This window comes from Dermatophagoides pteronyssinus, unplaced genomic scaffold (assembly GCF_027571235.1).
Source record: "Dermatophagoides pteronyssinus isolate colony J.1.1.1.1 unplaced genomic scaffold, Derpt_VIB-CSIC_2022.12 sq0001, whole genome shotgun sequence".
Lineage (NCBI taxonomy): Eukaryota > Metazoa > Arthropoda > Arachnida > Sarcoptiformes > Pyroglyphidae > Dermatophagoides > Dermatophagoides pteronyssinus.
In genome coordinates, this window is record NW_027461525.1 from 1,981,872 (window position 1) to 2,007,372 (window position 25,501).

At 30.4% G+C, this 25,501-nt stretch overlaps 10 protein-coding genes across 13 annotated transcripts; 5 read left to right on the forward strand and 5 right to left on the reverse strand.

Annotated features, from left to right (window-relative positions):
- The first annotated feature begins 4,088 nt into the window (after positions 1-4,088).
- Positions 4,089-6,551, forward strand: LOC113793128 (uncharacterized). The gene is made up of 2 exons (XM_027343107.2): positions 4,089-6,044; positions 6,122-6,551. Exons 1-2 carry the CDS (start codon positions 4,174-4,176, stop codon positions 6,312-6,314), a joined length of 2,064 nt encoding a protein of 687 aa, XP_027198908.2. The 5' UTR covers positions 4,089-4,173; the 3' UTR covers positions 6,315-6,551.
- A 1,107-nt stretch (positions 6,552-7,658) lies between these two features.
- LOC113793161 (uncharacterized) lies at positions 7,659-9,225 on the forward strand. The gene is made up of 3 exons (XM_027343144.2): positions 7,659-7,944; positions 8,442-8,923; positions 8,981-9,225. Exons 1-3 carry the CDS (start codon positions 7,750-7,752, stop codon positions 9,171-9,173), a joined length of 870 nt encoding a protein of 289 aa, XP_027198945.2. The 5' UTR covers positions 7,659-7,749; the 3' UTR covers positions 9,174-9,225.
- RpL30 (ribosomal protein L30) lies at positions 9,196-9,589 on the reverse strand. The gene has a single exon (XM_027343151.2). The coding sequence runs from the start codon at positions 9,587-9,589 to the stop codon at positions 9,245-9,247; it is 345 nt and encodes a 114-aa protein (XP_027198952.1). The 3' UTR covers positions 9,196-9,244.
- Positions 9,590-9,897: 308 nt separating this feature from the next.
- On the reverse strand, positions 9,898-12,766 carry rasp (protein-cysteine N-palmitoyltransferase Rasp). Of its 2 annotated transcripts, none has more exons than XM_027343583.2 (6): positions 12,621-12,766; positions 12,320-12,549; positions 12,068-12,261; positions 11,579-12,010; positions 11,148-11,518; positions 9,898-11,092 (listed from the first exon to the last, which is right to left on the reverse strand). In XM_027343583.2, the coding sequence occupies exons 2-6, from the start codon at positions 12,414-12,416 to the stop codon at positions 10,696-10,698; spliced, it is 1,491 nt and encodes a 496-aa protein (XP_027199384.1). In that variant the 5' UTR covers positions 12,417-12,549; positions 12,621-12,766; the 3' UTR covers positions 9,898-10,695. The 2 variants fall into 2 exon arrangements, with proteins under 2 accessions (XP_027199384.1, XP_075681254.1); XM_075825139.1 differs by having other exon boundaries at positions 12,320-12,603; positions 12,667-12,765.
- Positions 9,915-11,693, forward strand: mRpL11 (mitochondrial ribosomal protein L11). 3 transcript variants are annotated; one of them, XM_075825178.1, is made up of 4 exons: positions 9,915-10,057; positions 10,118-10,213; positions 10,284-10,651; positions 10,704-11,693. In XM_075825178.1, the coding sequence occupies exons 1-3, from the start codon at positions 9,935-9,937 to the stop codon at positions 10,641-10,643; spliced, it is 579 nt and encodes a 192-aa protein (XP_075681293.1). In that variant the 5' UTR covers positions 9,915-9,934; the 3' UTR covers positions 10,644-10,651; positions 10,704-11,693. The 3 variants fall into 3 exon arrangements, with proteins under 3 accessions (XP_075681293.1, XP_075681299.1, XP_027198946.1); XM_075825184.1 differs by having other exon boundaries at positions 10,715-11,693; XM_027343145.2 differs by lacking the exon at positions 10,704-11,693 and having other exon boundaries at positions 10,284-10,702.
- Positions 12,767-13,424: 658 nt separating the features above from the next.
- On the forward strand, positions 13,425-16,415 carry LOC113793158 (inositol-tetrakisphosphate 1-kinase-like). The gene is made up of 5 exons (XM_027343142.2): positions 13,425-14,364; positions 14,439-15,020; positions 15,074-15,169; positions 15,231-15,434; positions 15,495-16,415. Exons 2-5 carry the CDS (start codon positions 14,669-14,671, stop codon positions 16,148-16,150), a joined length of 1,308 nt encoding a protein of 435 aa, XP_027198943.2. The 5' UTR covers positions 13,425-14,364; positions 14,439-14,668; the 3' UTR covers positions 16,151-16,415.
- A 54-nt stretch (positions 16,416-16,469) lies between these two features.
- On the reverse strand, positions 16,470-20,222 carry LOC113793163 (uncharacterized). The gene is made up of 2 exons (XM_027343146.2): positions 17,794-20,222; positions 16,470-17,727 (listed from the first exon to the last, which is right to left on the reverse strand). Exons 1-2 carry the CDS (start codon positions 19,679-19,681, stop codon positions 16,784-16,786), a joined length of 2,832 nt encoding a protein of 943 aa, XP_027198947.2. The 5' UTR covers positions 19,682-20,222; the 3' UTR covers positions 16,470-16,783.
- Positions 20,223-20,546: 324 nt separating this feature from the next.
- On the forward strand, positions 20,547-22,202 carry LOC113793159 (lambda-crystallin homolog). The gene is made up of 7 exons (XM_027343143.2): positions 20,547-20,849; positions 20,934-21,070; positions 21,139-21,244; positions 21,312-21,406; positions 21,470-21,569; positions 21,629-21,961; positions 22,021-22,202. Exons 1-7 carry the CDS (start codon positions 20,798-20,800, stop codon positions 22,149-22,151), a joined length of 954 nt encoding a protein of 317 aa, XP_027198944.2. The 5' UTR covers positions 20,547-20,797; the 3' UTR covers positions 22,152-22,202.
- Positions 22,138-22,793, reverse strand: LOC113793165 (nuclear nucleic acid-binding protein C1D-like). Its single transcript, XM_027343150.2, has one exon. It carries the CDS (start codon positions 22,656-22,658, stop codon positions 22,209-22,211), a length of 450 nt encoding a protein of 149 aa, XP_027198951.1. The 5' UTR covers positions 22,659-22,793; the 3' UTR covers positions 22,138-22,208.
- An 85-nt stretch (positions 22,794-22,878) lies between these two features.
- Positions 22,879-25,207, reverse strand: LOC113793164 (calcineurin subunit B type 2). Its single transcript, XM_027343148.2, has 7 exons — positions 25,031-25,207; positions 24,327-24,829; positions 24,207-24,246; positions 23,967-24,143; positions 23,845-23,904; positions 23,596-23,780; positions 22,879-23,519 (listed from the first exon to the last, which is right to left on the reverse strand). The coding sequence occupies exons 2-7, from the start codon at positions 24,327-24,329 to the stop codon at positions 23,472-23,474; spliced, it is 513 nt and encodes a 170-aa protein (XP_027198949.1). The 5' UTR covers positions 24,330-24,829; positions 25,031-25,207; the 3' UTR covers positions 22,879-23,471.
- Between the last annotated feature and the right edge of the window lie 294 nt (positions 25,208-25,501).

Genomic DNA, 25,501 nt, shown 5'->3' on the forward strand with positions numbered 1-25,501 from the left:
GTTGTTCATTCGAATTTCGTTTCTGATGAACATTCAAAGTGATGATGATGATGATGATGTTCAAATAACATTCAAACATCCTCAACAAATTGGCACATCATTAACATGAAAAAGTGGATTCGGTCATTTTTTTTTTTGCTACATATTATATTGATGTTGGGGGGAAAGGTATTGGGTTTGAAAATTTTACATGATTCTGTAATGGTTAAGTATAGTATAGTTTGAAGTTTTTTTGAAAAACAACGTATATAAATGAAATTTCCTACACCATTTTTTTCATTTTGTATTTGATTACAACGAAAAAAAAGGAAAGGATCCAAAATGTAGATCACGAATTTTTTACAAACTCTTCAACTAATCTTGATCTAATTCTTTTTTTTTTCATTACATTTTTTATTGTTATATAATGTAAAATTGATTGGTTTGGTTTTTGGACGACAACCAGCCGCTTTTTTTTGATCCGGATGATTATCAAAAACAAAAGAAAATCGATATATGAAAGAAAGAGAAAGGAACAAGCTGTGTCGAACTAATTATTCAAATAATAACAATAAAAATATTAGAAATCAATTGATTGTTATGTTATTTTTTTCATATTCATTATTATTATTGAATATAAAATGATGTCAATGTCATTGCCAAACTGAACAATATTCATTACTATAGAAATATCTATTATGGATCGTTGTTGTTCCGGCATATATCTGTTTTTTTTTTTTGGGAAATTATGCCTTAACAATATCTGAAATCGATATGGATAGATATTATATTACAACCACCAAGTGTGACAATCCAATCAATCAATCAATCAAATGAATCAATGAAAAATCGATTTGAAATTATTCGTTTTTTTTTATTATAATAATGAACAAGAATATAATAGGAATTAATTCAGTTACTTTAGGTTACAATTTTTGTTTTGTTTTGTTTTGTTTTTTTGGAATCTAAATGAACGATGATGAAATTCTGCTTAATGGGTGGTAAATTTGATCGATTTTTTTGTTTTGTTTCGGTAAATCATGGGGATGTCATTTTCATTCATTATTCAATCAATCAATGGGGTGTTTGATAACCGAAAGAAAAAAAAATGAATGAAAATCTACAAAGATTTTTGTCTATCTTCATTTTTTACCATAGAAAAAGAAAATTGAAATTACAAATATTTGTAAGCAACAACAACAAAGAAAAAAGTTTTGATTTAAAAAAACAAAATTCTTTCATAACAGAACAAAACAAAAGAAGAATAGTGGTGAAAGAAAAAACTTAATTGAATTTATAATAATCAAAAAAAAAAAAAAGATGAATCAAGCCAAAACTCAGGAAATCTTAGATCTAATCATGACAAAGGATATGAAAAATGGAAAAAAGTTGTGACGGAAAAAAAAGTTTTTTTTTCTTGAAACTTTTCTTTAATCAACCTCAGGTCAAAATAGTGAATTTTTTTTCGAAAAAAAGAACAGGCTGGTTTGATGACAAAATTGAACTATAATTTAAAACCAATTTTATTCCGAATCTTCCTATTTTTATTTGTAATTTTTTTTTGAAAAAAAGTTAAAAAAAACTGAATGTTTAAAAAGTAAATCAACCAAACTAATGCAAACTACACAGTAACGAACACGAAATTCAAATTTCCGACCGAAATAATAATATTTTAAAACTTTTCATTCAACACTTTTCAGTCATTTGAATTTTAAACAAGATATACAAAAAAAAACACAGAAACTTTAGTTGAATAGAATTTTTATTTTCGTTCGTCCTCCGGACAAATCATCATTGTGTTTTTTTTTTCATTCAAAATGTAATAGGCCAGTAAAAAAATGATGATGATGATGTTAACATTAATAATTGATTAATATGGACAACTGAATTCAGAAGGGGGAGAAAATTAGTTCATAGTGTTAATTATGACGATAACGGTTGAATTTTGTGAAATCAAACAATATTATCATGCGAAAAATGTCTTTATATTGTCTTTTTTTTCATCAAGAAATTCAAATGTTTCTGTATTCCTGTTATTTTCAACAACAACAACAAAAAAAACCTAACATTCAATGTAAATAATTTTTCTGTTTTCGATGAAAAACATGCCAAGCAATGCAATGAATATAAAAGATATGTTGATTGACCAAGTTTGGTCGGCTTTTGATTCAACAAAAGCATCAAAAACATCAACAACAACAAAAAAGAATGTAACCAATTCAAATACAATTCATTAGATATTCAACTGGCACACGCACACAGTATATTTTTTTCGATATGACCAAATTCAATTCAATTCAAAAGAAAACAACAACACACGATTTCAATGTAAATTCAAAATGAATGATATTTTTTTTAAGGGTAAGGCAAAGAGAGTAATGAGAGTATTCCATTTTTCTTTTCTTTCTTTCATTTTTATTTATTTATTTTACTAGGACATTATACAACAACAACAACAACAAGGTGAATCTAAACCAACATAGAAAAAAACATCATGTGAAAGGTGTGCCGAAATTTGTGGCGACACATAGACATTGCATGATAATGATATTGAGCTCAATTAACCTTTTTGGCAGTACATACACACACACAATCAACCTCTTATTTTTTTTTCGTTGTTGTTTTCCTTTGATCTATTCAATCTATGATTTTGTTGCATCTGTATATGTGTGAGTGGTTGGAAATGCCTAAAAAAATTGTTTCAAATATAAAATATCTATTGAAAAAAAATACTACTGTACTGTTATAAGCAGTAAAAAAAATATATAGTAAAGTAAATTCAACCATCATGCCTAATTGTGCAATGGAATCTATTCAATTTTTTTTATACAGTTGGTTGGATTCGTTTTAAAATGAATGAATGATCATCATCATCATTTTCATTGTTGTTGTTGTTGAAAAGTAGAAATAAACCATTTTTTTCACAATACAAATATACAATAAAGCAAACTATGATCTGTTAAATTGCCGCTTACAGTTTCAATCAATTTCGGCTTTAAACACACGCGAGAGCGAAAAAATAAAAATTTAAAAATTACTGTCAATAAAAAGACAAGATCATCATCATCATTTTGTAGAATTTGAAAAAAATATATTGAGAGAGAATATCTATAAATCCAAGACATTGATGGTGAACATACAGAGTAAAAAAAAAGAGAGAATAACATCACTAACATAGATTTGAGATATAAATTGTGCCAACAGAAAAAACAAATATGAAATAATCATTTCATGTGGATTTTATCATTGAAAATTATGTCGAAATATTAAGGATAAAACAATTTAAAATAGATTTTTCATAAGAAAAACGAATTATATCAACAACAACAAATAAATAAAACCACAGATGGTCATCATTTTGTTCGTTGAACAAAACCAATGAATAAAAACATGATCACTGTATCTAAGTTGTTGGAAAGAATATAAATATAATTCATAAACGGTCGAATTGGTGAATCAAAGAAAAATTATGTTTAACTAACAACAAATTGCTCTTTGGAAAAAAAATATTTGAATGAAATAATATTCAAATCAAAAGCCGGCAAAAGATGAAACAAATCATTTGAATATAAAAAAATGATAATTTAGGTTAGCAAAAAAAGAAAAAATGGTGGTTATGCATTTATAATGCATCCATTCAAACATGAACCCGATGATGATCAAAAAGTACCCAGAAATGTGTTGAATATTTTTCAATGCATCAAAAATTACAAGAATTTCAAAAAAAGGATCGAGTAATGAAATAAATAAAAAAATTTCCAGTCAACCATATTAATATGGAATGAATGACAAACAAAAAAAAATTGTCACACTCTGAATGTCAATATGATTATGACAATAAGAATTTAAAATTTTTTTCCATTTTCTAACTTCTTCTTCTGATGAGGATTTGGTCTATTTATCATTTGCATCATTGTCATTATATTTTTTTGGGGGTTTTTGTTTTGAATCACTGTTCAGAATATTCAACTTTGTATTTATACATAGATCTTATTCATTATTTTTTGTAGTTTTTTTGCCATTGGTTCAATGCATCGTTGCATCTTTATGCATATATAAAGTTTTGTAATCGAAATCTTAAATGATTTTTTTTCAAACATTACGTTTTTCATTGCGACGACTTTACATTAGATCAGTTTTTTTTATAAAACAAAAAAAATTCTGAATATAAAAATTTCTTTATATTCAATCATCATGTTAATATCGTTTATAAGAATTTGGTCAAGACAAATTTTCATTCTATTATGGCCAATGATTCTGTTGGGTGGTGGATGTTTTTTGAATCAATGTCATGCATTTATCGGTGAAGATTCAACACCAATATCAAATCATCATCATCATTATTTGTCATCAAATATACATCAGATAAATCATAGTTCTTGGCCAATCGATCGTTATGATAATGATGGCGATCAATCAACGAATCGAGAAAATATTAATTTTTTCGATCAAATCAATGCAAAAAATCATCGACCATCCAGTTTTATATCACCATCTGAAAGTCAGTCTCGTGTAGCTATAGCATCGCCTGATGATGATAATGATTATGATCATAATTACAATTCAAAACATTCAAATCGTTTACAATTTTCGGCTCAATCAACCAATCCTAATGTTTATTATTATAGTCCGAAAAACTATGGACGAACATCAAATCATTCATCATCATCAATGATAACCTCAACTCCAGGATCGACAATCGAAACGCAACAAACTGCTTCACATCATCTTAATACACCAGAAACAAAATCTTCATATTCATCATCACCAGTGATGACATCTGTGGACAAATCGAGTAAAATTCGATTTGAATCAAATGATCCATCATTATCATCATCATCGTCCTCTTCATCGCCTGGAAAGACATTATTGATACATAAATTCTATAATCATGATCTATCACAAATGACTGCAGCTTTGAATAAACATACGGGTAATAATGTTCCAGAGATATTCATTTCAAGCGGTCATTTGAATCAAGGTTCAACCGGTCCGAGCAAATCGGAACATTCAACTATAGATCAAGATAATGAAAATGTAACTTATGATGACGATGATGATGAAAGCGATGTAAATGTGCATAATGATCAAGATGGTGATGATCAACTGTCACCACCTTCAAATGTAATATATCGTCATAGACAATTCCCATCAGATAATGATCGTAGCGACAGTGGTTCATCATCACCAACCTCAATTAAAAGCGTTTATCGATTGCATAAACCTAATAGTTCATCTAGTAGTCCAAGGTTATTGCGAAGATATTATACAACGGGAAAATCACCATCAACATCGATACCGATGGCAGCTACTTTAAGACATATGCAAACATCTCATTCTCATCCTATGCCACATTATTATATACCATCATCGGGATTATCAACACATTCACATGGAATGTATGATACATCATCATTAGGAGGTCATCATGGTACAAACCATCATCATATAAGTTTACCAGAAAAATCTGGTACATGGCTTGGATCAGGATTGGCTGCTGGTATCTTGATCGGTGCCATACCATTTGGCATTATGATGGCATCGATGATGCCAACTTTATTTACTGGTGCAATGCCGATTGTTAATACAGCTGCAGTAGGTAAAAGACGTCGACGTAGAAGTATCTTAGATGATTGGGCAACAATTGTTGGTCAACAACAATCGACAAATAGTAGAAGATCGATTAGTTTATTAGACCATGTAACAATGGATAAATTAGGTGTGTTCATACGACGAGGTATTGTCGATATCATAAAATTATTGAATGAACAAAATGATAATTTTGGTCATGATATGGCGAAAAATAATCATCGGGTTCCATTCGATCGAAATGATGGTGTCCAACAGCAGCAACAGCAACAACAGTCAAAGCCATCATATTTATATTCTGATGGTAATTTCAATGACAATGGTAACAATTTGTATATGAAAACGATAGCTAAATATGCATTGGCTGCATTGGACGAACCAAAATGTATTAAAGAAATGTTATGTTCATTGATGGCCGATGGTCGACATGCACGAACAACACCATGGCAAAAAACTTTATATTTATTGATCAAATGGTATGAACAAATCTATAATATAAATCATTAATGTTTATCTGGTTTCATTTATATATTTTTTTCCTATATTGAAATAGGTTGCCCAAAAATTTGGAAAGAAGTATTGGTTTGGATGATTTATTCACAGCTGTACGACGAAATTCATGCCTACAATCATATAGATGTCCAATTACAATCCATTCATTGAATACAAATCATAATCAATATAATGATCGTCATCCAAATAATAATCAAAATAATCATCATCATCAACAACGGCAACATGAATAATCATTATTATCATAAACACATGATTATTGAACAAAGTGTTTGATCAAGGTCAACGATTACGAAAAATTAAGTAATAATAATGAAAATCAGGCCAAAAACAACAAAAATTTTTGTTTCATTTTTTTTCATCGTCGTTTCATTTTATTTTATTTTTTGGACAGAATTTTAAAACAAAACAAAACAAAATAATAATTTAATAAGAAAATGAAAAAAAAATCCCAAAACTAAACTAAAATAATAATAAAATGAATTCTATTTAAATATAATATGAATGTGCGTGTGTGTAAAAGGTAAATCCATTTTCAAAATTCCATTTTCACAAAAAGTTTCCATCTTTTTTTCCTAGATGAGAGAGTTTACATCTGTTATGATGATGAATGTTTATCCGTGTATATACCATATACGAATATTGATGATGATGATGATGATGATGTTATGTGAGTTTTTTTAGATGAATTGAGATGTATGAATGCTGGAGGATACAAGTAAAATAATTCAGAAGAAGAAGAAGAAAAAAAACGATTACCAGGCAAGCAGGCAGGTAAAATGGAATTCAGTGATGCTTAAGAAAAGAAAACAAGGAAAATAAAATGAAAATAAAATAAAAAATGAATTTTCTGTTCCCAGGATTTTTTTTTCACTCTATTCCCGGATGACGAATGATCATACAGATCAAAATTAGATTCCAAAAAAAGAGACCAGAATAAATATTAAAAAAATAATAATTTAAAAGATAAGTAAATTAAATGCTAAAAGTGGACGATAAATCATTCAATGGGCAATAACATTCTGAATATTATTGCCGTTGCATTATAATTATATTTCAAAATGTAAAAATAAATAGATTAAATAAAATAAAAAAATGAATGCAGAACCGAGTTGGAATTTAATTTTTATTCAAGTAATAATAAAAAAAATCTGATACGTTTGATCAAAGAAAAAAAAGAGAAAATTCCTTGAAAAATAAATGAATTATTTTTGTGTTTCTAAAAAACAAATTGTGAAATACAAGTGAATTTTTTTGTTTGTTTCTCTCGTTCACTAATTATTCAATTAAAACTAAATTTAGAAAGTGTCAAAAGTGTGTATGATGAAAATATGTTGACGACACTAACCAACACGGATTCTCATTGAAAAATACCAAACGAAATGGATATCCGTCTGATGATTTAAAACGGAAATCGTATGGAAAAAAATAGCTTAGTGAACATTGAGTTCATCGATTGTATTGACTTTAAGGGTGGAATTTTTTTTTGAAAATTTTTCTTTTGGCGCGCACCATTTTCACTTGGTTTCGTTAGAAAAATGATATAAAAACGATTGAATTTTTAGACATTTCGGATTTTTTTTTTTGGCAAGATAAATTTGTTTAAAGTTCAACAACAACAACAAAAATTATCTTAGTGAACAATCTTAGTGAACAAAACCTATTATCATGGATAATCGGTTGATCTGTTTGATTTTGGTCATCCAATTTACAATAACATCATCATCATCATTATCATCATCGATATTCGACGAAAATAATTTAGAAATGGGAAAAATAATTAGTAATTCCGCTAAATATTTAATAAAAAATCATGGTCATCATCTTCTTAAACAATCTGGTCGAGCTACAACTACATCACAGGTAATGATAACCAATTACAGTATGCTTATTTTCTTAGATCAAAGTTATAAAATTTCTCATCAGATGTAATTTTCATCATTAATGAGATTGTATATAAAAATGACCCACGCATTCGCACCATTAGATAGACAATAGCAAATAATAATCGTATATTAATGTAGCCACATTATATGTTTGGCATGTGAATGGCAGAAAAAATTAACAATTTAAATCAATTGTTAATTCTAACAGCAGCTTCACTTCAACTTGAAAATATTCAACATTAGCATTGTTATTGTTGATGATTATATAAAGTAGGATAGATCACCAATTAGAAATTCCAATGATGATCATAATCCTTGAATGATGAGAATGGTTACGTTTCGTTGATGATTAGCCACACCAAAATCCTAAACATTTGAAAATGTTGGATTTGAGCATTTTTGTTTAAAAAAAATTAAAACAATGATTTCGTTTTTGGACTTGTTTTGTCTGTTTTTTATATTTTATTTTTTTAGGTCATCGAATATAATGCCCGTAACATTGTTCTCATGACACTATTGAATTCAGTTCTAATTTTGGGTGGTATTCTTGGTTCGTTTAATCGACCAGATTTACCATTCAATGTATTAGGCTCTGGAAATAGAGCTTCTTTACCATTCAAAAGGATTGATTTATTTAAAAAACGTTTATGGCCAAAACGTACAAATCCTAAACCGAACGCAATCATTGATGATCAATCCGTTCAAATAGAAGCACTTATCAAAGATCTGATGAACAAAAATCAACATATCGAACATTTATCAAACGATATTTATCCCAGAATTTTGGAAACAATCAAACGAAACGATAGACGACGATCGGACAATTTAGATTTATCCGATGTTGAAGAAGTCGCGGATACTGATTCAACCGATTGTGCCATGTTGATTCAATGCACGGATGCAAAAGGCAAATTATATTATCCATCGTTGAGTTCGCTAGCTAAAACAGCAGTTCAGTAAGTAACTTATATTAATGCAAATGTTGGCAAATACTCATAATATTTTCAATTAAGATTGGTAAACAACAGCCATGCAACTGATGATGAAACGAAAAAATCTCCATCAAAATCGAAAACGAAAAAATCTGGGCGATCTATGACCAGGAGACCGAAAATGTTGTTGGATCAAGTACAAGAAATGATTGAAATGGAACAGAAAGCCAAATGTCAATGGAAAGAATTATGTCAGATTGAAATCAAGCAATAATGTTGTTTATGATTTTTTTAGCTCAAATAAAAAAAAATTTTATTCGTTTAAATTTATGATAAAAAGTAGGTCTATTGAGCTTCCGAGGGCATGCTTTTGATGATATCAGAATCGCCCGGGTCGGTGATAGTCAATGAACAGACACGAAAGTATTTACCGCATGCGGTACCCAATTCAATGTTGTTGCCCGAATAATGATGGACACCAGTTTTAGCCAACATAGCATAGTATTCGATTTCACTTTTTCGAAGTGGAGGCGTATTGTTCGATATTATAACCAATTTTGCTTTGCCCAATCGAAGTGCCTTCAATGTTTGTTTGTAGCCAAAATGATATTTACCAGATTTCATGACTAAGGCCAGCCTGGAATTGATACTTTCCATGGCCTTTTTTGATTTTTTGTCCGTCACTGCCATTGTAACCTGATTGAAACGAAGAAAATTTAATAATTAGATATCAAAATATATAAATTATGACTACAAAACCTGTGGCCAAAATTAGAATAGTGTTTTGCTGAAAAATAGAAACTTAAAACACAATAATTACCGTTTTTAAATTGAAAAAACAAGAAAACAAATGAAATTTTGTTGTGAACGTGTGCGAAAAAGGAAAAGACAACACTGTCAGCGAGCACACAATGCACGTTGTGTTTCCGATTGTGGATCAAAATAGTCGTATTTCGATTTCGACTCGAATGGTTCAGTAGAAAAAATTCATCACATGATTTTTATTTTCTTTTTGAATTTCAATAAAAAAGAATTATGTCTAAATTAAAATCAGCAAAAAAAGGTGTAGAAAAAGTAATACATAGTACACCGTTACGAATATGGATTGGTGCAGGTGTCGCACAACCTGGACCACCACTTGGACCACAACTTGGTCAGGTACGTTTTGAAAAAAATATAAATTTTACACATTCGATTTGACTTTTACCATGTTTTTAGCGAGGAATAAATATCGCTCAATTTTGTAAAGATTTTAATGAAAGAACAAAAGATATCAAACCCGGTACACCACTTCCTTGTACCATTTCGGTCAAGGTAGGTTGTCGTGTGAAAGCTACAGTTGCAATTTTTTTCTGACTATTCATTTTATTGGCTATCAAAATAGGCAGATAGAAGTTATGATATTCAAATTCGGGTACCGCCAATTAGTTATTTCATACGACAAGCCACCGGACAGGCACGATTAGCAATGGATCCTAGCAAAGAAACTTCTGGTATCTTGAGTTTGAAACATATTTACGAGATCGCTCAAATAAAGAGTAAAGATCCGCTTTACGATTGTGTACCGTTGAAGAAAATCTGCGAGGAAATTATCGAAGAAGCGTTTGGTTGTGGTGTCAAAGTGGTCGACAGGATTGATGAACAAAAATATATGGAATTTATGAAACAGAGACAAGAGACTGTCGCCAAACAATTGAAAGAATTGGAAGATTTAAAACAATCAAAACTTTTGCGTACTGCTTAAAAAATTTTGTAAATTTCTTTAGTGTATTTCTTATTTGAATAAATTTATTGATCTATTTAGTTATCTTACAGTTGATTCGATTACAAACATAACAGCTGCAGAAAAAAATGAACAAAACTGCTAATAATGGGAAAGGGAATCCTAAAAGTATTTTCGAAATAAATAGCCAACCGATTTCATAGTTGGACAGGAAGAATATATTTGAAATGTATGCCAGGGCAAGCAATGGTGATTCAATTAAAGCTTTCACATGGTAGGCATCATTATACTTGAAAAAGATGGCAATGATGCGATCACAATATATAAGCAGGATGTTCATCATAACCCAAACAATGATTGAGTCATGAAGTCCATGCCAAAAGGCAATAATGGTAAAACAGGCTATGGCTGAAAGCATTCGCCTCAACACGCTACTTGTTGGTGATCCATTCAAAGGCTTGTAAAAATACCTGATCGAATAGAAAAAAAAACTTGATCAAATGTTAGATTTTCAAAATAACTTACTTCAGGAGAAATGAATAAAGGCCGCGATCAAATTTTTGCCACAAATAAGATGTTTGATTTATGTGGCCAATACATGCGGGTGGTGATGCAATAACATTGTCTAGGCCATCAATAATGGCTAATTGTTGGCTAATGCCATAGATAATAAAATATTTTAGAAAAAATAAAATCATCAAAGAATAACCAAGGCCACACAGGCTCCATGAATCAAATGTATCGACAATATAGACGTAATACTGAAACGATGATGAATAGATGAAATGAAGGATAATTTCTAAAATTAAGGCCCATAGTATGTATCGAATAAGTTGAACAATTTCAATGATTGTTAATATCGGTCGTGTGTTTGAATTCGTAATCAAGTTTTCGATCTATCAAGTACAAAAAGTATGATAAAATGGAATGTACAAGTCAATAAACTGATGACATACGGATTTATGAAAATCGTCGAAATTATAGATTGGTCCAAAGAAAAAGGGTGGAAAATACAAAAGATAGGCTAATCGAATTAGGGTAAAACGCCAAGACTTTTTTTGGTCATCAAAATATTCACTATCATAAAGATCGATCGAACAGCTCAATAGTTTGGCATTGAGCCATGAAAAACTGACGTGTATGAGAAAATTTTGTTCATGATCAGCAGTGACAAATTCTAACCGATGAGCGATAGCTAATGAATAGGCAAAAATAATATAATGTGGAATACGTAACCAACGGCGATTAATATTACTGCCAAAATAAAGTACAAAAAATTCCAGAATGAAAATGGCACCAATATTTATCAATATCAATAATAGAAATCTTAACGATAATAAATAGGATAGAATGAATGATGAATATAGAATGATGAACAAAGGTAAATACTTTGGAACAAAAAGAAAATTAATGAATTGATATAAAAATGTAAGATTGTAAATTACCTGTGGATATATTAATCGAGTAATTAGGAATCCGATCGAATGATAAAGAAGATATAGGATTTTGGTGCCGATATAATATTGTTTGGCTGATTGCCATTCTAAATCGGTCACATCTAACGGATAATTGATGGCGAATGTCCGAGAAAACCATGTGTCAGTTTGAAAATCACTTTGATCGACATCATATAGATTAACTAAATTGTATCAACAATTGTTAATGCAAAAACAAAATCAACATTCTCATGAACTTACGAAGAGAAGTTTGGAAAAAATTCCACACCGAATAAATGGTCGATGAAATGAATATAAAACTATAGATTGTCAATTCAATAATATTTATCATCGACATGATAAATATGGCGCCAGTTTGTTTAATTAATGAGAATAACAAATTCTATTATATCCTTTTTTCACGAATTTCAAGTCAGCCATCGGTATTCTTTCATTGCTGAAAAGACCCTTCATCGGCAACGTAATAATTTCTATTGGAATGTTAAAGATTTACGAATTAGAAATACGACGAATCCGACAGTTCTCTAAAACGGTAACGAACAGGGTAAATTGAATAAACATTATTGGTTATTGACATTGTATAGAACCTATCGGAGGGCGCTATAGAGTGAGAATGCGAAGAAAATTGCCAAAAAAATAGCTACCAAATCTTGATATTCTTTTTTTTGGACATCTTTTTATTATTCGAAAGCATTTATATACATAAAATCAAATCATCCAATATATTGAGACAATCGACGCCGACGTTGATGGGTGGCAAACAGAGCATAGGAATGAAAGAAAAAATAAATAAAGAATTCTAGCCCCATTCATTTTTATAGATGGCAAAAGAATGTATCTCATTACCCACGACAACTAGCTTCTTCTTATCATTCAATACGCGATGTGTCGCTTAATTCAATCTAACAAAACAAACAACAAACACAAAGAAAAAAAGTGAAAAGCTATAATTTTTTTTCCAATGGAAAACATGAATATCAGTTTGGTCCCTAGCCCGCCCATAATCACATCGATATAACCATGACAACAATAATTTTTCTTGACTTGTATCGAATTTCGGATCGATATCATCATCATCCATATACGAGTGAAAATATGTTAACTAACGGAACCTAAAACCATTTTAATTTAAATAGTTTCAAATTCTATTTTTTTTCTTCTTCAAAATTGCAAAATTATGCCCCCTTGACAAAGGTCAAGGAATTTCTCTTTGTCATCATTTAGCTTCATTCACAGCTGATTGTCATAACAGCTCGAATTTTCCATTGATGATATCATGATTGTAATCGACAACATAAACAACCACAAAAAACAGTGTTTGTTTATGTAATATCGTTTCTCGTACACTGACTTACTAATTAAATATAAATGACTTGTTTTCAAAACAACGATTGTCCTCCGGCATTTTTATTTTATTAATTTCATTCCAACTTATTTTAATCTCATCATCAACATATAGACTTGAAATTTGAACGACAACATAGAAGCTTTCCATCTGCTTATTTCAAAATCATCTTCATTTATTCATAACGATAATCGGACAAGAAAAATTCAATCTAATAATAATCTGCATCGCTTTTTTATCGATTTCACAACTGTTCTTCAATGGAAATTCGGACAAAATCTTAATCTCTTCGAATAGCTAAAGACTAAATCTCTCTCGCTCTTTTTGTTGTTGTAATCATTCATATGGTCCATAAGAGGCAAAATGATCGATATATAATATCACCTTGTTGCCAATTTTTTTCAATTTTGTATATTCATATTTATCAAAATCATCAACAAGATTGGATTACAAATTTTCCTCGATGATGATAGTGTAATTTATACGCACAGCTACATGGTGATGATTACGATGACTGATACTGATAAATAATATATTCGATTTCATCAACAACATCGTTTTTCCATTATTTTTCGATAAAAACATTCGTTTTTTTCATTCTATTTTATTCCTTATGATGATTATTCAAAACAACTACATTCACATTCCGATGACAAACAACGTATCGTAAATTGCTGACAATCAAAATCAGCAACAACAAAAAACCACCACCAGATACAGTGAATTTGTTTTTGTGATTTCGTTTGTTGGTGTTTGTAGTGGTTTTTTCATCCAAACAATAATAGAAAATTATATTATTTCATTTTGAAATCGAGCTGATCAATCGTTTTAAATACTTACATTTTGATTTCAATCATATTGGACAAAATAACAAACAACTAATTTGATGTTGTGAATTTCATTTTTTTTTCACATTGGCAAACAATAACATCCACATATGGTATGTGAATAATTATTGATTCATTAATCTTTTGTTTTTGCTATGAACAAAGTGAATTCAAATTTGATTTCCAGAAGCCCAACAATTTGTTGATAATGATGTTGCCGTATATCATCGGTTGCAATCGACGATATCGTTGACAGCAAACAAACAAACAAAATAAAAATAAAACAATAAACATAAAACGTGCTGATAAAAATACTTATTCATAAGTAACAATCTATCCATTCCGTCATTCAATCATTATCTAAAAATTCTGTACAAATCCGGTTTGTTTGATCTAAATCATTAACTAAAGATTAAAATGTCAGATTCCAAGCGAGTGGGCTATTGTTGGAGTGAACGTAAAGGACAAAAAATAAATGTAGAAGAATTGGCCGAAAATTTTGCGAAAAATGGCTATGAATTCATCAAGATTAATTTGGATGAAAATTTAGAACAACAGGGACCATTCGATGCCATTATTCATAAGCTATCTGATCTGTTATATCAAATTGATACCGATGAACAAGCAAGACGTCAGATCAAAGAATTCGAAAATTATGTTGAAGCACATCAGGAGATTGTTGTCATTGATCAATTGAAAAATGTTAGCAAAATTCTTGACCGCTATCATCAATATAAGATCATAAAAGAAAGTGATCTGGCTAAAGAAGGTTCGATTCATGATTTTTAAATATTTTTCATTCGTTAACAGATTATTTTGCAGATGGAGTGTTCACACCCACATTTGTAGAAATGACATCAACAAATGTGGATGAAAATCTGGCTAAATTAGAAGCGGCTCATGTGAAATTTCCTTTCGGTAATTTAATCCATTTCTAATTTTTATCATCATTATTAATTAGTGGGTTTTTTTTCGATAGTTTGCAAGCCAATGCGTGCTCAAGGAACGCGATTTGCACACAAAATGTCAATCATATTTGATGAAAATGGCCTACATTCGATCAGTCCGCCTTGTGTGGCACAAACATTCATCAATCATAATGCTCGACTGTATAAATTGTTCATCATTAAAGATAAATACTTTGTCATAGAACGGCCATCGATCAAAAATTTTAAACCAGATCGTAAGTAATTTTTTGATTTTTTTTAATGTTTTTATATTGTTTTTTTTTGAATTCAAGCAGAACACTACGAAACGGTGCATTTTGATAGCCATGACATTTCCAAACCATATTCATCATCATCTTTGATTGAATTAGATGAAGATGAACGTAGTAATCGTATTATCGAACCGGAAAAAGAACGTCTCGATCGTATCGTCAAAGTCATGTTCGAAGAACTTGGTCTATATTTATTAGGCATCGATGTTATCATTGAAAATGAAACCGGCCGCTATGCTATCATCGACATGAACACATTTCCTGGCTATGATGGAGTGGAAAATTTTCCTCAACAATTCTGTGGTATTCTTGTCGATGAAATAGAAAAATCTCGAATGGCCTATCGCCAAGCGAATTCTAATGTTAACGGCCATCATCAGCAACAAATTCATTCAAATTGTAATGGTACCTATACGAATGTGGATTTTGATAGTGGTATCGATACATCAGATTCATGTGACGAAAAGAAAAACCCACCACGATCAAATCGTATAGATCAAAATCCTCCTGCAAAATTTTATAAAAAACAACGTTGGCATCAACAACAACAACATCAAGTGCAGCAATTGAATAGTGTGGCCGAAACAACACTATCGAACACAACAACAGCTAATGAACCAAGTGTTATGAAAAAACACGACAATCCAAATCGAATTCTTTCCGGTATCGACCAAATATGACCAATGATTACAATTTTTTTCCTTTCTTTATTATACACTGGCATAAATTATTTTATTTTATTTTTCTTCCTTTTTTTATTATCTACAACTATTCTATCTTCATCAATCGATTGAAATGTTCATTTTACTAAATTTTTTTATTTTTATTTTATAGAAATTCGCAACTCGAATTCTGAATCTAATAGCATTTTTCATCAACTGAAAGATTTTTTTAAAAATCGATAGTTTAATCAATCGATTAAATTTGTTGTCATTTTTTGTGTAATTTTATTTTAATTTGAGTCATTTTTTTCATATTTGCTAAAAAATGACATTTTTAATAATAATTAATAATTATAATAACAACAGATTTGACATTTATTTTATATCATACAACAATAATATAAATATGATAGGTTATCGGGATTCAATTTGATTCTATTTGGTTTAGTATTATTATATATTCAGATTATATTATTTCAATTTGTCAACTGATAGTTGTTTTCCCTTTTCTTTCGATTCATTTTGTGAATAGCAGTTGTTATTTTTATATAAATTCTGATGGAAAAAAGAATTAATTTTTTTGAAAGATATCTTTATGCAAAGGCATTGATCAAAAGGATGATGATGTTCAATTGTTGTTTATAAAAATATTTAAATGGTCCAGACATTGATTTTTTCAACAACCACACACCAACACATTGCAATTTCATTATAGTATGTATCGATTACATGTAGATTCTGTACATGTTCTTCTATCATTTGTTCCAATTCACCGTGATGAAATATATGATAATATTGGTGTAAAGTTACAGGTGACGACTGTTGCTGTGGTGCAATAAAAGTATTCGTAGTATCAGGCATTGAGGAGGCCATATTATCTATGATTGCTGTAGAATTATCCGCTGCCCGACCAGTAAACTCATCAATCGATGATATGGTTGTTATTGCATCGTTTTGGCTTTCGGTTGATTCTGATCGTGAAACTGATTTGATCGTCGCTTCTAGAACCGATGATATACTGGTATCATCCGATGTATCATTATCCAGACTTTCACAGTAAGCATCTTCTTCTTCCGATGAACAGGAATAAATCTCGTTCGGTGAAATTATAAGATCAGTTGTACATTCATCATCTTCTTCTAAATCAAACTCGGTCATATTATCACTAATGTTGATGCTTTCACGCGCATTACAATTGGCTGGAATGATTGTTACAAATGATTCTTCACTATCCATACTTATCTGTTGATGATGTGGAATATGATCGACATTATTATATCGATGTGTTTCGATATTTGGACTAGCCGAAAATCGTCTAGGTGGATCCGGTTGTAGTTTGACTTCTTCTGGTTGATAATCAGCACTAAAACTACGCTGTCGGAGCAATTTTTTTGCGAATTTCGCAGCATCTATTGCTTTAGGTTTTGCTGGAAGAGGTTTGGTCGATTGATCTTCATGAGCAGCTGACACTACTTGTTGTAATTTTGTTGGTAAGGGTTCAGATTTTTCGATTGAATTGCGTTTGAGTGCTGTATCATTAGTGGAATTTTTGATATGTAAGGATTTTATTGTTCTTCTAGGTTTTAAATCGGAATCTAATAAATAATATTTAAAAATCAGAATGAGATTTCCAACAGTAAATACAAATAATAAAATCCTACCTTTTCTGTGAACCTGTCGAGAGAAATTAGCCGGTTCGTTAAACAATGTGCTTAATTCAGGCATTGAATAATATGCTAATAATTTAAAATGACAGCAATGTATAATGGTTGCCGATGATGATTCGGCTGATAGAGATTTTTGAAATTTTATACGATTGAATTTCTTTTTCGATTTTTGATTCGAACATTTTTTGATGAAGTGAAATTCGTTTCCATCTATCGTTTGATTTTCGATCAACTTAATGTTTTGTTTTGCAATCATTCGATTCAAATTGATATCCTTGTGATCGAAATCGGTTCCAGCATTATTGTCTGATGGTAAAAGCATCATTTGTGTACTTTCTAAATCATTCGAAGCATAGATTTTATTCTTTGCTGATTTTGATTTGGCTGCTGACGCCGATTTTGTTGATAAATTATTATCTAGTGTTTTATTCAGATTGCTAATTGGACGCCATAATCCAGCAATTGGCAAGCTAAATCGATGATATATTTGAGGCTGTTGTTGCTGTTGCTGCTGCAGTTTCAATTGAAAATGCTTATGTGAATCGTCTAGATTCATATCATCCACATCAAATGATTGCAATGATTGCTCAATACTTGTGGCTACTTGTGCTTTCCATAATAAAAGATGCTCTTTAATAGTCATCAGTATGGATGATGATGAAAACATGACATTATTCATTGTTGATTGACTTGTTTGACTCATACAACCGGAACTACGATTGAATGATGAACTCAATGCTGAATCGGCATCTGATGTTGTTGTTGTTGTAGTCGAACTATAAAGACTAATTTTATCACCGTCTTCTTCATCAACATTATCAACGTCATCATTCAAATTTGTCAATTCTATAGGATAATCATCACCGTTACCAAGATTAAATATAAATTGATTATGGATTGTCGCAGATGGCGAAGAATCTATTGAAGTTCGAAATGGATAAATATTGCTGGATGCTAAACTAAAACGTTTGATGGCCTTTTTAAAAAATGAATAGCAATTTTCTAATTCGGAATTATTCGATGAATTATGACCATTTTTTGTTTGATCATCATCCGCAAAACCCGATGCGCTAGATTCGGATGCTGTTAATGAATATCGTTTTGAATTTCCATCGATATCCACTATTTGTTTGTTATTATTATTGGTTACTTTAATCAGTAAATCCTGTGACTGTATACGATCACCAATGGCTGGTACATTACGATAGCCAGTCACAGTGATCAATACACGTCCACCGATACGCATAATTCTGGCCAATTCTCGTAAGGCTATTATACGACGGTCAAGGGTTGATAAATGATGTATGACACCACAGCAAAGAATACCATCGAATAGATCATCACGAAATGGTAGATAGACAACATCACCAAGTAATAGATAATTACTTATCACATTATCACTTTCATGGTTGTAGTTTTCATGTTGAAACCATTGTTCACAATGTTCCAAACCAACTAACAACATATTGGAATGCTGATTCAAATATTGACCATCTGCACATCCCACGTCCAAAATTAGACTTCCGGATTCAAAATCAGATAGAAATTGTTTCACTGATGTACCGTACGGCGATATGCATTGTAAATCCGGTGATTTAGCTATAATTGAATAAACATCGTGCACATATGTCTGTTCAATAGCTTTAGTTCGTGTAAGAAAATGTTTTTGTTTCCGCCGACGGTTTTTCCGATGATTTCTTTGATTTTCATGATGATGATCATGTTTTTTAGTTCTATTGTTGATAATAGGTACATCCAATAACGTTGATATTGTCGTAGGATTTGTAGCGGATGAAAATGATGAAAAACTATTTCTGTTTTTTTTCGCCGATATATCGATGTATTGTGTCGATTGTAAATTACTTGAGATCGAAACGGCCATATTTGATGGTGAATTTTCATGACTTGAAACAAATTTCACTCAAATATTTTGGCAATGTAGATGATTCTAAAGATCAAATATGTCAATCCATTTTACTTATTAATTTTGATGAATCTTAAGATATAATATCCATATATCAATTTTCTCGTTCCATTTTCTTCAAGAATTATTGTTGTTGACGTTATGAATGTTATGCTCCGCTCATGTTCATTATCTCTTTTTATTTTAATGCTTATTTCTAGTTGGTTCCAAAATTCTATATACACAACCCACGCGCAAACATTACAAGATTCTTGCTTTTCGATCCTCTACATCCTTTCGTTAACTTTGCATGGCTGTCGATTGAAGGAAAGGCAATAACAACGATATTCAACCAGCGGACTGTGAAGAAATTCTTCTTTTTTTGCCAATTTTTATCGGTTAAACCGATTCATAAAAAGAAATGGAATAAAAAAATATATCAAAATGGTTGGTGACCACTGGATATAAATTTGTTCAATTCTCTTTTAGTCAAATATTTATGGCGTGGGTGTATTATTTTTAGTTATTAAAGATATTCATCAATTATGATAGAAAGTAAAAAGAAATTTTTGGCGCCAGCGCTTTCCAATTTTGTTCAACGTTACATATAAACAACAAAATGATGACGTCGATCCAATATGCAATATAACAAATTAGATCCATGAATTTATAAATTTTGATTGAAACAAAAGTTTTGTTTCGACTGTTGCATAATAAGTGTACGTGTATTAGTACATTAGCCTTTTTTTTGAATAATAATCATATGTAAATGATGAGGATAATATTATCCATAGGTAATAGGATAAAAAAATGATGAAAAAAAGAAGGAAAATTGTTAAAGATTCAGACTTTGACTTTTTTAGTTTTTTTTTCAAAACTCTCCCACTTTTATGAAAACATTCAGTTAATGTATGTGTATCGTTTGATTCGTTACACATAAACGTTAAACACACATAATCGTCATAGTGACCAATTCTGGTTGCTTGAGGATTTCCTACAATGAAATGCGTTCTGTTTGAAGCGTGTTTAATGTTTTGCTCGATACCAATATTGCTCGGTTTATTGCGCTATAGTAATTAAGAGGATTTGTAAATCATGGTACGAACTGCCGTCATTGGTGCTGGTACTTTAGGTATCAAAGTGGCGGGTAAGTTGAATATGCAAATAAAAAGATGATAATCCAATATTGTCGTTGTTGATCGATTATTTGAAATGATTGGATTTATGGCAGGATATCTGGCATATCGTGGTCATGAAGTTCGTATTTATGATAGCAATACGGCTGCATTGAATAATGTTAATCAACGAATTAGTGAAGATGCACGTATCTGTAAAGAAGATGGTATAATGACCAATTGCAAATTCTTGGTAATATTTGAATAATGAATTATGGACAATCCATGTTCTTAGAGTTGTTTTCGTTACATACAATGTAGGGCGATACATATTGCTTTAGCAAACTGGAAGATGCAATACGTGGTGCATTATTCATATTTGAATGTATACCAGATGATCTGACCATGAAACAGGAAACATTCAAATGTAAAGAATTAAAATAATCCATACCGATAACTAAATAATTCTGAATGTAATTGATATCTCCCCCCAGTGATAATGCAATTTTGTAGTGAAAAGGCAATCATTGCAACAAGTACAATGCGTTTATTGGTGGATAAAGTGTTTGAAAATTGTGATTGTAAAGATGTAAGTTATTGATTCAATTGATGATGAATCTTTGAATCCTAATCTTATTTATTTATTTGGTAGCGATGCTTGGGTGTCCGTTTTTTATATCCCGTTTACTATGTACCCGAAGTCGAAATCATGCCCATAAGGTCGTATACTTCTGTTGAAACATTAGATCGAGGTATCTTGAAACATTTATTTGTTCGACATTTATGATCATTCTGAATCATTGATATTTAGTGCGACAATTTCTGGAAAAGATGGGACAAATTGCTTTTTTTCGTTCCGGTAATGAACCAATCGTTTTGAATGAACAACAACGAAATTCACGTCGTGAGGCCTGTATTAAACAACTAACAGAAGGTAAAAGCATAAATAACCGTTTCTCACAAAACATTCCAAATCTGGGCCGAATTCAATTTCAACAACAAAACAATCAATCTGGCGCCAATATTTCGAATGTTAATGGCGACATTGATAGTTTGACAGTCGATTCAAACGATTCTAATTGTGATAAACAATCATTAATAATACGCAATAATGAATGTGTCATCTGCATGGATAATCAAAGAGGTAATAAAATTAGAATTTGTTTTGATTTGATTAACAAATTCTAATTTTATTGTTATTAGATTGCGTTCTTCATCCATGTCATCATCTTTGTGTTTGCATCAAATGTGGCCGTCTATTACTTAAACGAAGTGATAGCTGCCCAATCTGTCGACGTCTAATCAACAATGCATTTCGTATTTATCGTTCATAATCAAAGTTTTATTACAATTATTTATTAACAATAAAAAATCAGTTTATTATATTTGTATTATTTGTATTTTTTTGTTTTTGTGTGATTGTTATTATCAACATCAAGTTTACGTTTATCGTGATTATCCGTTTTGGCAATGTTGTTGGAAGGATCCCATAAGGCATTTCGTATCATATTCTTTGCAATTCTAATATTCAGTGTTGGTTGATCACGTTTGATTTGTATATAATCGTTCATATATTTTCGAACACGAGTAATTTCTTCTTTAATTGGATGTTCGCCCGTTAGATCGGTTTCTTTCAGCAACAAATAAAGCCAATAAATTGATGTATTAGCATAGACGAAAGTAATGTTGGTATCCAATTTATTCCATACATTATCATCATTATCTGGTTCTTCCATTTGTTCGAAATAATAATTTGAAAAATTCGTAGCCATTTGTTCCAATTCGGTCATATTCGAGCAAAACTTTTGCAGTTTATCTGTCAGATTTGAATCGGCCATCATGTAGATTATCGGGTTTTGAAATTGAGCTGTTAGAACCAAAACACACGAATTCACGTGTCAACCAAAATCAAATTCTTGATTAAAATTCGATGAATCTGTCCATAGACTACGTTCCAAGATACAGTGATACTTCGATTTTCAAAGTAACTAAAGGCTAAAGCATAATTCTATGACAACATTGTAATGTAGAATTTTTGTATTTAGCGGCATTAATCAAATATAATGAAATTCTTTAAAATTTATTTAATTATTGATTTAATAAGTTTTAATTACAAATTTAAATTTGCAAAACAAAAAGAGAAACATAAAATCATATGTATTTTTTTTTTTTTTGATGGAGGTGTGGGCAAATCAATATAATACTGAAACCAAAGAAAAACAGAGAATTCTGTCTTTACATCATTTCTTCAAAATTTAATTTCAATATTGGGAAGAAATTAATTCTAATCATAATGGACAGATTTTTGTTGTTGTTGTTGTTGCTGCTGATGATTTTCATAAATTCATATACAAACCAATTTAATTTCGAAAAGAAAATAGTGCTAATTTGTTGCTTGAGGAGGTCTGTGTATCTTGTGTATGTTTAATGTCTGACTAAATTATTTTTATTAGCTGATGAACTAATCTAACAATGAGATGACAGATAGATAGAAAGAACGTTAAAACAAACAAACAAACAAAAACAAAAATGGTTAAGAAAACAACAAAAAGATATAAATGTGACAATGTGTGTATGTGTGTGTGCAGATTGTATATATTGTTGTTGTTGTTTTAAATAAACATGGTCAAATTTATTTCAATCGCATCAACGATTCATACATCGACAACCATCTTTTTATGAATGTCGGTGTTTCCAACCACCTATCAGAATTAAGAAACAAAAAAAAACAAACAATTTAATTAAAACTGAAATTGTGTTAAAAAAACAGATACATACACTACAGAATTCTTCAAATGAAATTTTACCATCCTCATCTTTATCGGCAAATAGAATAGTTTTATCGACAATCTGTTGTAGTTGTGTATCTTTCAGATTGTTACCGACCATCATTTTCAACACTTGAAACAATTCACCATTCGAAATAAAGCCATCATTATCCATATCGTAGATTCTAAATGCAACTATATTTTAACAATTAAAAAATTAATCAAATTTGATCTAGTGATTATATCGAATAATACGTACACCTAAGTTTTGATTCTTTATCGCCTTTCACACTGAATTGTGAAACACCTTGAATAAACTCTATAACAACAAATAATAATTAAAAATTTACTTTTGAAATTTTTTCTTTCAATTCGACAAACCTTTAAAATCAACTTCACCATTGCGATCAGTGTCAAATATATCGATCACTCTTTGCACCAAAGGATTTTGTTGAAGCTCAGGTAATGACATAAATTCATCAATCGATAATGAACCTGAATTGTCCAAGTCCAATTTACGAAATCGTTTACCAAGACGTTTAATCTCTTCAGCATCAACTATATATATCAAACATAAAACGATAATTATTTGTTTTTAATTTCATTAATGTTAATACTTACAATTGGAGCACATCTCCATCGGTAATGAAGCTTCGTTACCCTTTTTGTTTCAAAAGAAAAAGTTTTGAAAACCAATTTGAAATGATTCGATCACAAAAAACTAATATATATCTGGCTTACCATTTTTTCCTTCTTTTTTTTCTCTTTTGGTTTTTATAAGTTACAATAATAATGATTTGTAGTAATAATTATGTCTATATTGAATAGTATTGAAGACACAATTGGATTGTTATGTTTAGAAGAAAAAAAAATGAATTTGTATGAAAATTATGAATACAGATTGTAGACACAGATAAATGAACACACACACACAAACACACGATCCAAAATAACTGATTAGTGGTAGAAATTTGAAACCCAAAAAAAACACTATGGTTATTATTCAAACAGGTTACGCCCAATCCAAAATGATAATGTAAAATTTTTTTGTTTCTCCAAGTTCCAAAATGAATAAATGATCACAATGAAATACCAGAAAACAAAACAAAAAAACTGGCCAAAATATTTAATTGCTTTCTATCCCTTCTATACTTATGTTAATGTGTTTATGTGTGTGTAAACTCTTCCTTCTTTTTTCGATGTTTGATTATATCTTTTTGTTTCAGGTTGTGTTTTGTTGATATCTTTGTTTTTTATGAGTGGATAGTGGCAATGATGATGATGATGATGATAGTGGTGGTGGTGGTAATGATAATGATGATCAAGATCAATGATGAGAATGTATGAATGAAGGATTCAATGTTGAACGCAAATGCGAATGAAATGATGATGAGAAAAAAAAAGAAAAATAATGGTAAAATTATTCAAATGACTAATGATACTACCGTTTTGTTGGATCATCCAAAAGGCGTCAGACAAACATACGGAGAGAGTAAAAAAATCAACATTAGAAATGGGATGTTGATGAACAGAACATCCAAGTATTACCCTAACACAAACTCAACAATCCGAAAGAATTTAATTTACTTATGATGGTATTTACGACAAGAATCATATAGAATTGGCAATAATAATAAAAATACATAAATGAGAGTGGTGAGTGATAACTTTGTTGATGTTATGTCTGGTTGTATAGAATCTATACATTGAATTGGATACAAACACCACCAGTTTTTTGTTGTTGTTGTTGTTGTATATAGTATCCACGACGAATAAATACTATATTGTAGCGGTAAAATACAACAGAAATACTTGACACAATTCATATTAACAAAACTATACGCGATAAATCGACTACTGGCTGATGTGATGGAAGACATTTGTCATGACTATCTATAATCCAAGGTTTTTTTCCT

What these genes read in the sequence shown, in the direction of transcription:
- LOC113793128 (XM_027343107.2), top strand. Translation starts at nt 4,174, where the DNA reads ATGTTAATATCGTTTATAAGAATTTGGTCAAGACAAATTTTCATTCTA. An exon ending in TTATATTTATTGATCAAATG is followed by an intron (nt 6,045 to 6,121) that starts GTATGAACAAAT and finishes ATATTGAAATAG; the next exon opens with GTTGCCCAAAAATTTGGAAA.
- LOC113793161 (XM_027343144.2), top strand. Translation starts at nt 7,750, where the DNA reads ATGGATAATCGGTTGATCTGTTTGATTTTGGTCATCCAATTTACAATA. An exon ending in GAGCTACAACTACATCACAG is followed by an intron (nt 7,945 to 8,441) that starts GTAATGATAACC and finishes TTATTTTTTTAG; the next exon opens with GTCATCGAATATAATGCCCG. An exon ending in CTAGCTAAAACAGCAGTTCA is followed by an intron (nt 8,924 to 8,980) that starts GTAAGTAACTTA and finishes TTTTCAATTAAG; the next exon opens with ATTGGTAAACAACAGCCATG.
- RpL30 (XM_027343151.2), bottom strand. Translation starts at nt 9,589, where the DNA reads ATGGCAGTGACGGACAAAAAATCAAAAAAGGCCATGGAAAGTATCAAT.
- mRpL11 (XM_075825178.1), top strand. Translation starts at nt 9,935, where the DNA reads ATGTCTAAATTAAAATCAGCAAAAAAAGGTGTAGAAAAAGTAATACAT. An exon ending in TTGGACCACAACTTGGTCAG is followed by an intron (nt 10,058 to 10,117) that starts GTACGTTTTGAA and finishes CCATGTTTTTAG; the next exon opens with CGAGGAATAAATATCGCTCA. An exon ending in CTTGTACCATTTCGGTCAAG is followed by an intron (nt 10,214 to 10,283) that starts GTAGGTTGTCGT and finishes CTATCAAAATAG; the next exon opens with GCAGATAGAAGTTATGATAT.
- rasp (XM_027343583.2), bottom strand. Translation starts at nt 12,416, where the DNA reads ATGTCGATGATAAATATTATTGAATTGACAATCTATAGTTTTATATTC. An exon ending in CTCGATTAATATATCCACAG is followed by an intron (nt 12,011 to 12,067) that starts GTAATTTACAAT and finishes TTTGTTCCAAAG; the next exon opens with TATTTACCTTTGTTCATCAT. An exon ending in TCGACGATTTTCATAAATCC is followed by an intron (nt 11,519 to 11,578) that starts GTATGTCATCAG and finishes TGTACTTGATAG; the next exon opens with ATCGAAAACTTGATTACGAA.
- LOC113793158 (XM_027343142.2), top strand. Translation starts at nt 14,669, where the DNA reads ATGTCAGATTCCAAGCGAGTGGGCTATTGTTGGAGTGAACGTAAAGGA. An exon ending in AAGTGATCTGGCTAAAGAAG is followed by an intron (nt 15,021 to 15,073) that starts GTTCGATTCATG and finishes ATTATTTTGCAG; the next exon opens with ATGGAGTGTTCACACCCACA. An exon ending in TCATGTGAAATTTCCTTTCG is followed by an intron (nt 15,170 to 15,230) that starts GTAATTTAATCC and finishes TTTTTTCGATAG; the next exon opens with TTTGCAAGCCAATGCGTGCT.
- LOC113793163 (XM_027343146.2), bottom strand. Translation starts at nt 19,681, where the DNA reads ATGGCCGTTTCGATCTCAAGTAATTTACAATCGACACAATACATCGAT. An exon ending in TCGACAGGTTCACAGAAAAG is followed by an intron (nt 17,728 to 17,793) that starts GTAGGATTTTAT and finishes ATTATTTATTAG; the next exon opens with ATTCCGATTTAAAACCTAGA.
- LOC113793159 (XM_027343143.2), top strand. Translation starts at nt 20,798, where the DNA reads ATGGTACGAACTGCCGTCATTGGTGCTGGTACTTTAGGTATCAAAGTG. An exon ending in TTTAGGTATCAAAGTGGCGG is followed by an intron (nt 20,850 to 20,933) that starts GTAAGTTGAATA and finishes GATTTATGGCAG; the next exon opens with GATATCTGGCATATCGTGGT. An exon ending in AAAATTGTGATTGTAAAGAT is followed by an intron (nt 21,407 to 21,469) that starts GTAAGTTATTGA and finishes TTTATTTGGTAG; the next exon opens with CGATGCTTGGGTGTCCGTTT.
- LOC113793165 (XM_027343150.2), bottom strand. Translation starts at nt 22,658, where the DNA reads ATGATGGCCGATTCAAATCTGACAGATAAACTGCAAAAGTTTTGCTCG.
- LOC113793164 (XM_027343148.2), bottom strand. An exon ending in GATGGAGATGTGCTCCAATT is followed by an intron (nt 24,144 to 24,206) that starts GTAAGTATTAAC and finishes TGATATATATAG; the next exon opens with TTGATGCTGAAGAGATTAAA. An exon ending in TGGTGAAGTTGATTTTAAAG is followed by an intron (nt 23,905 to 23,966) that starts GTTTGTCGAATT and finishes TTGTTGTTATAG; the next exon opens with AGTTTATTCAAGGTGTTTCA.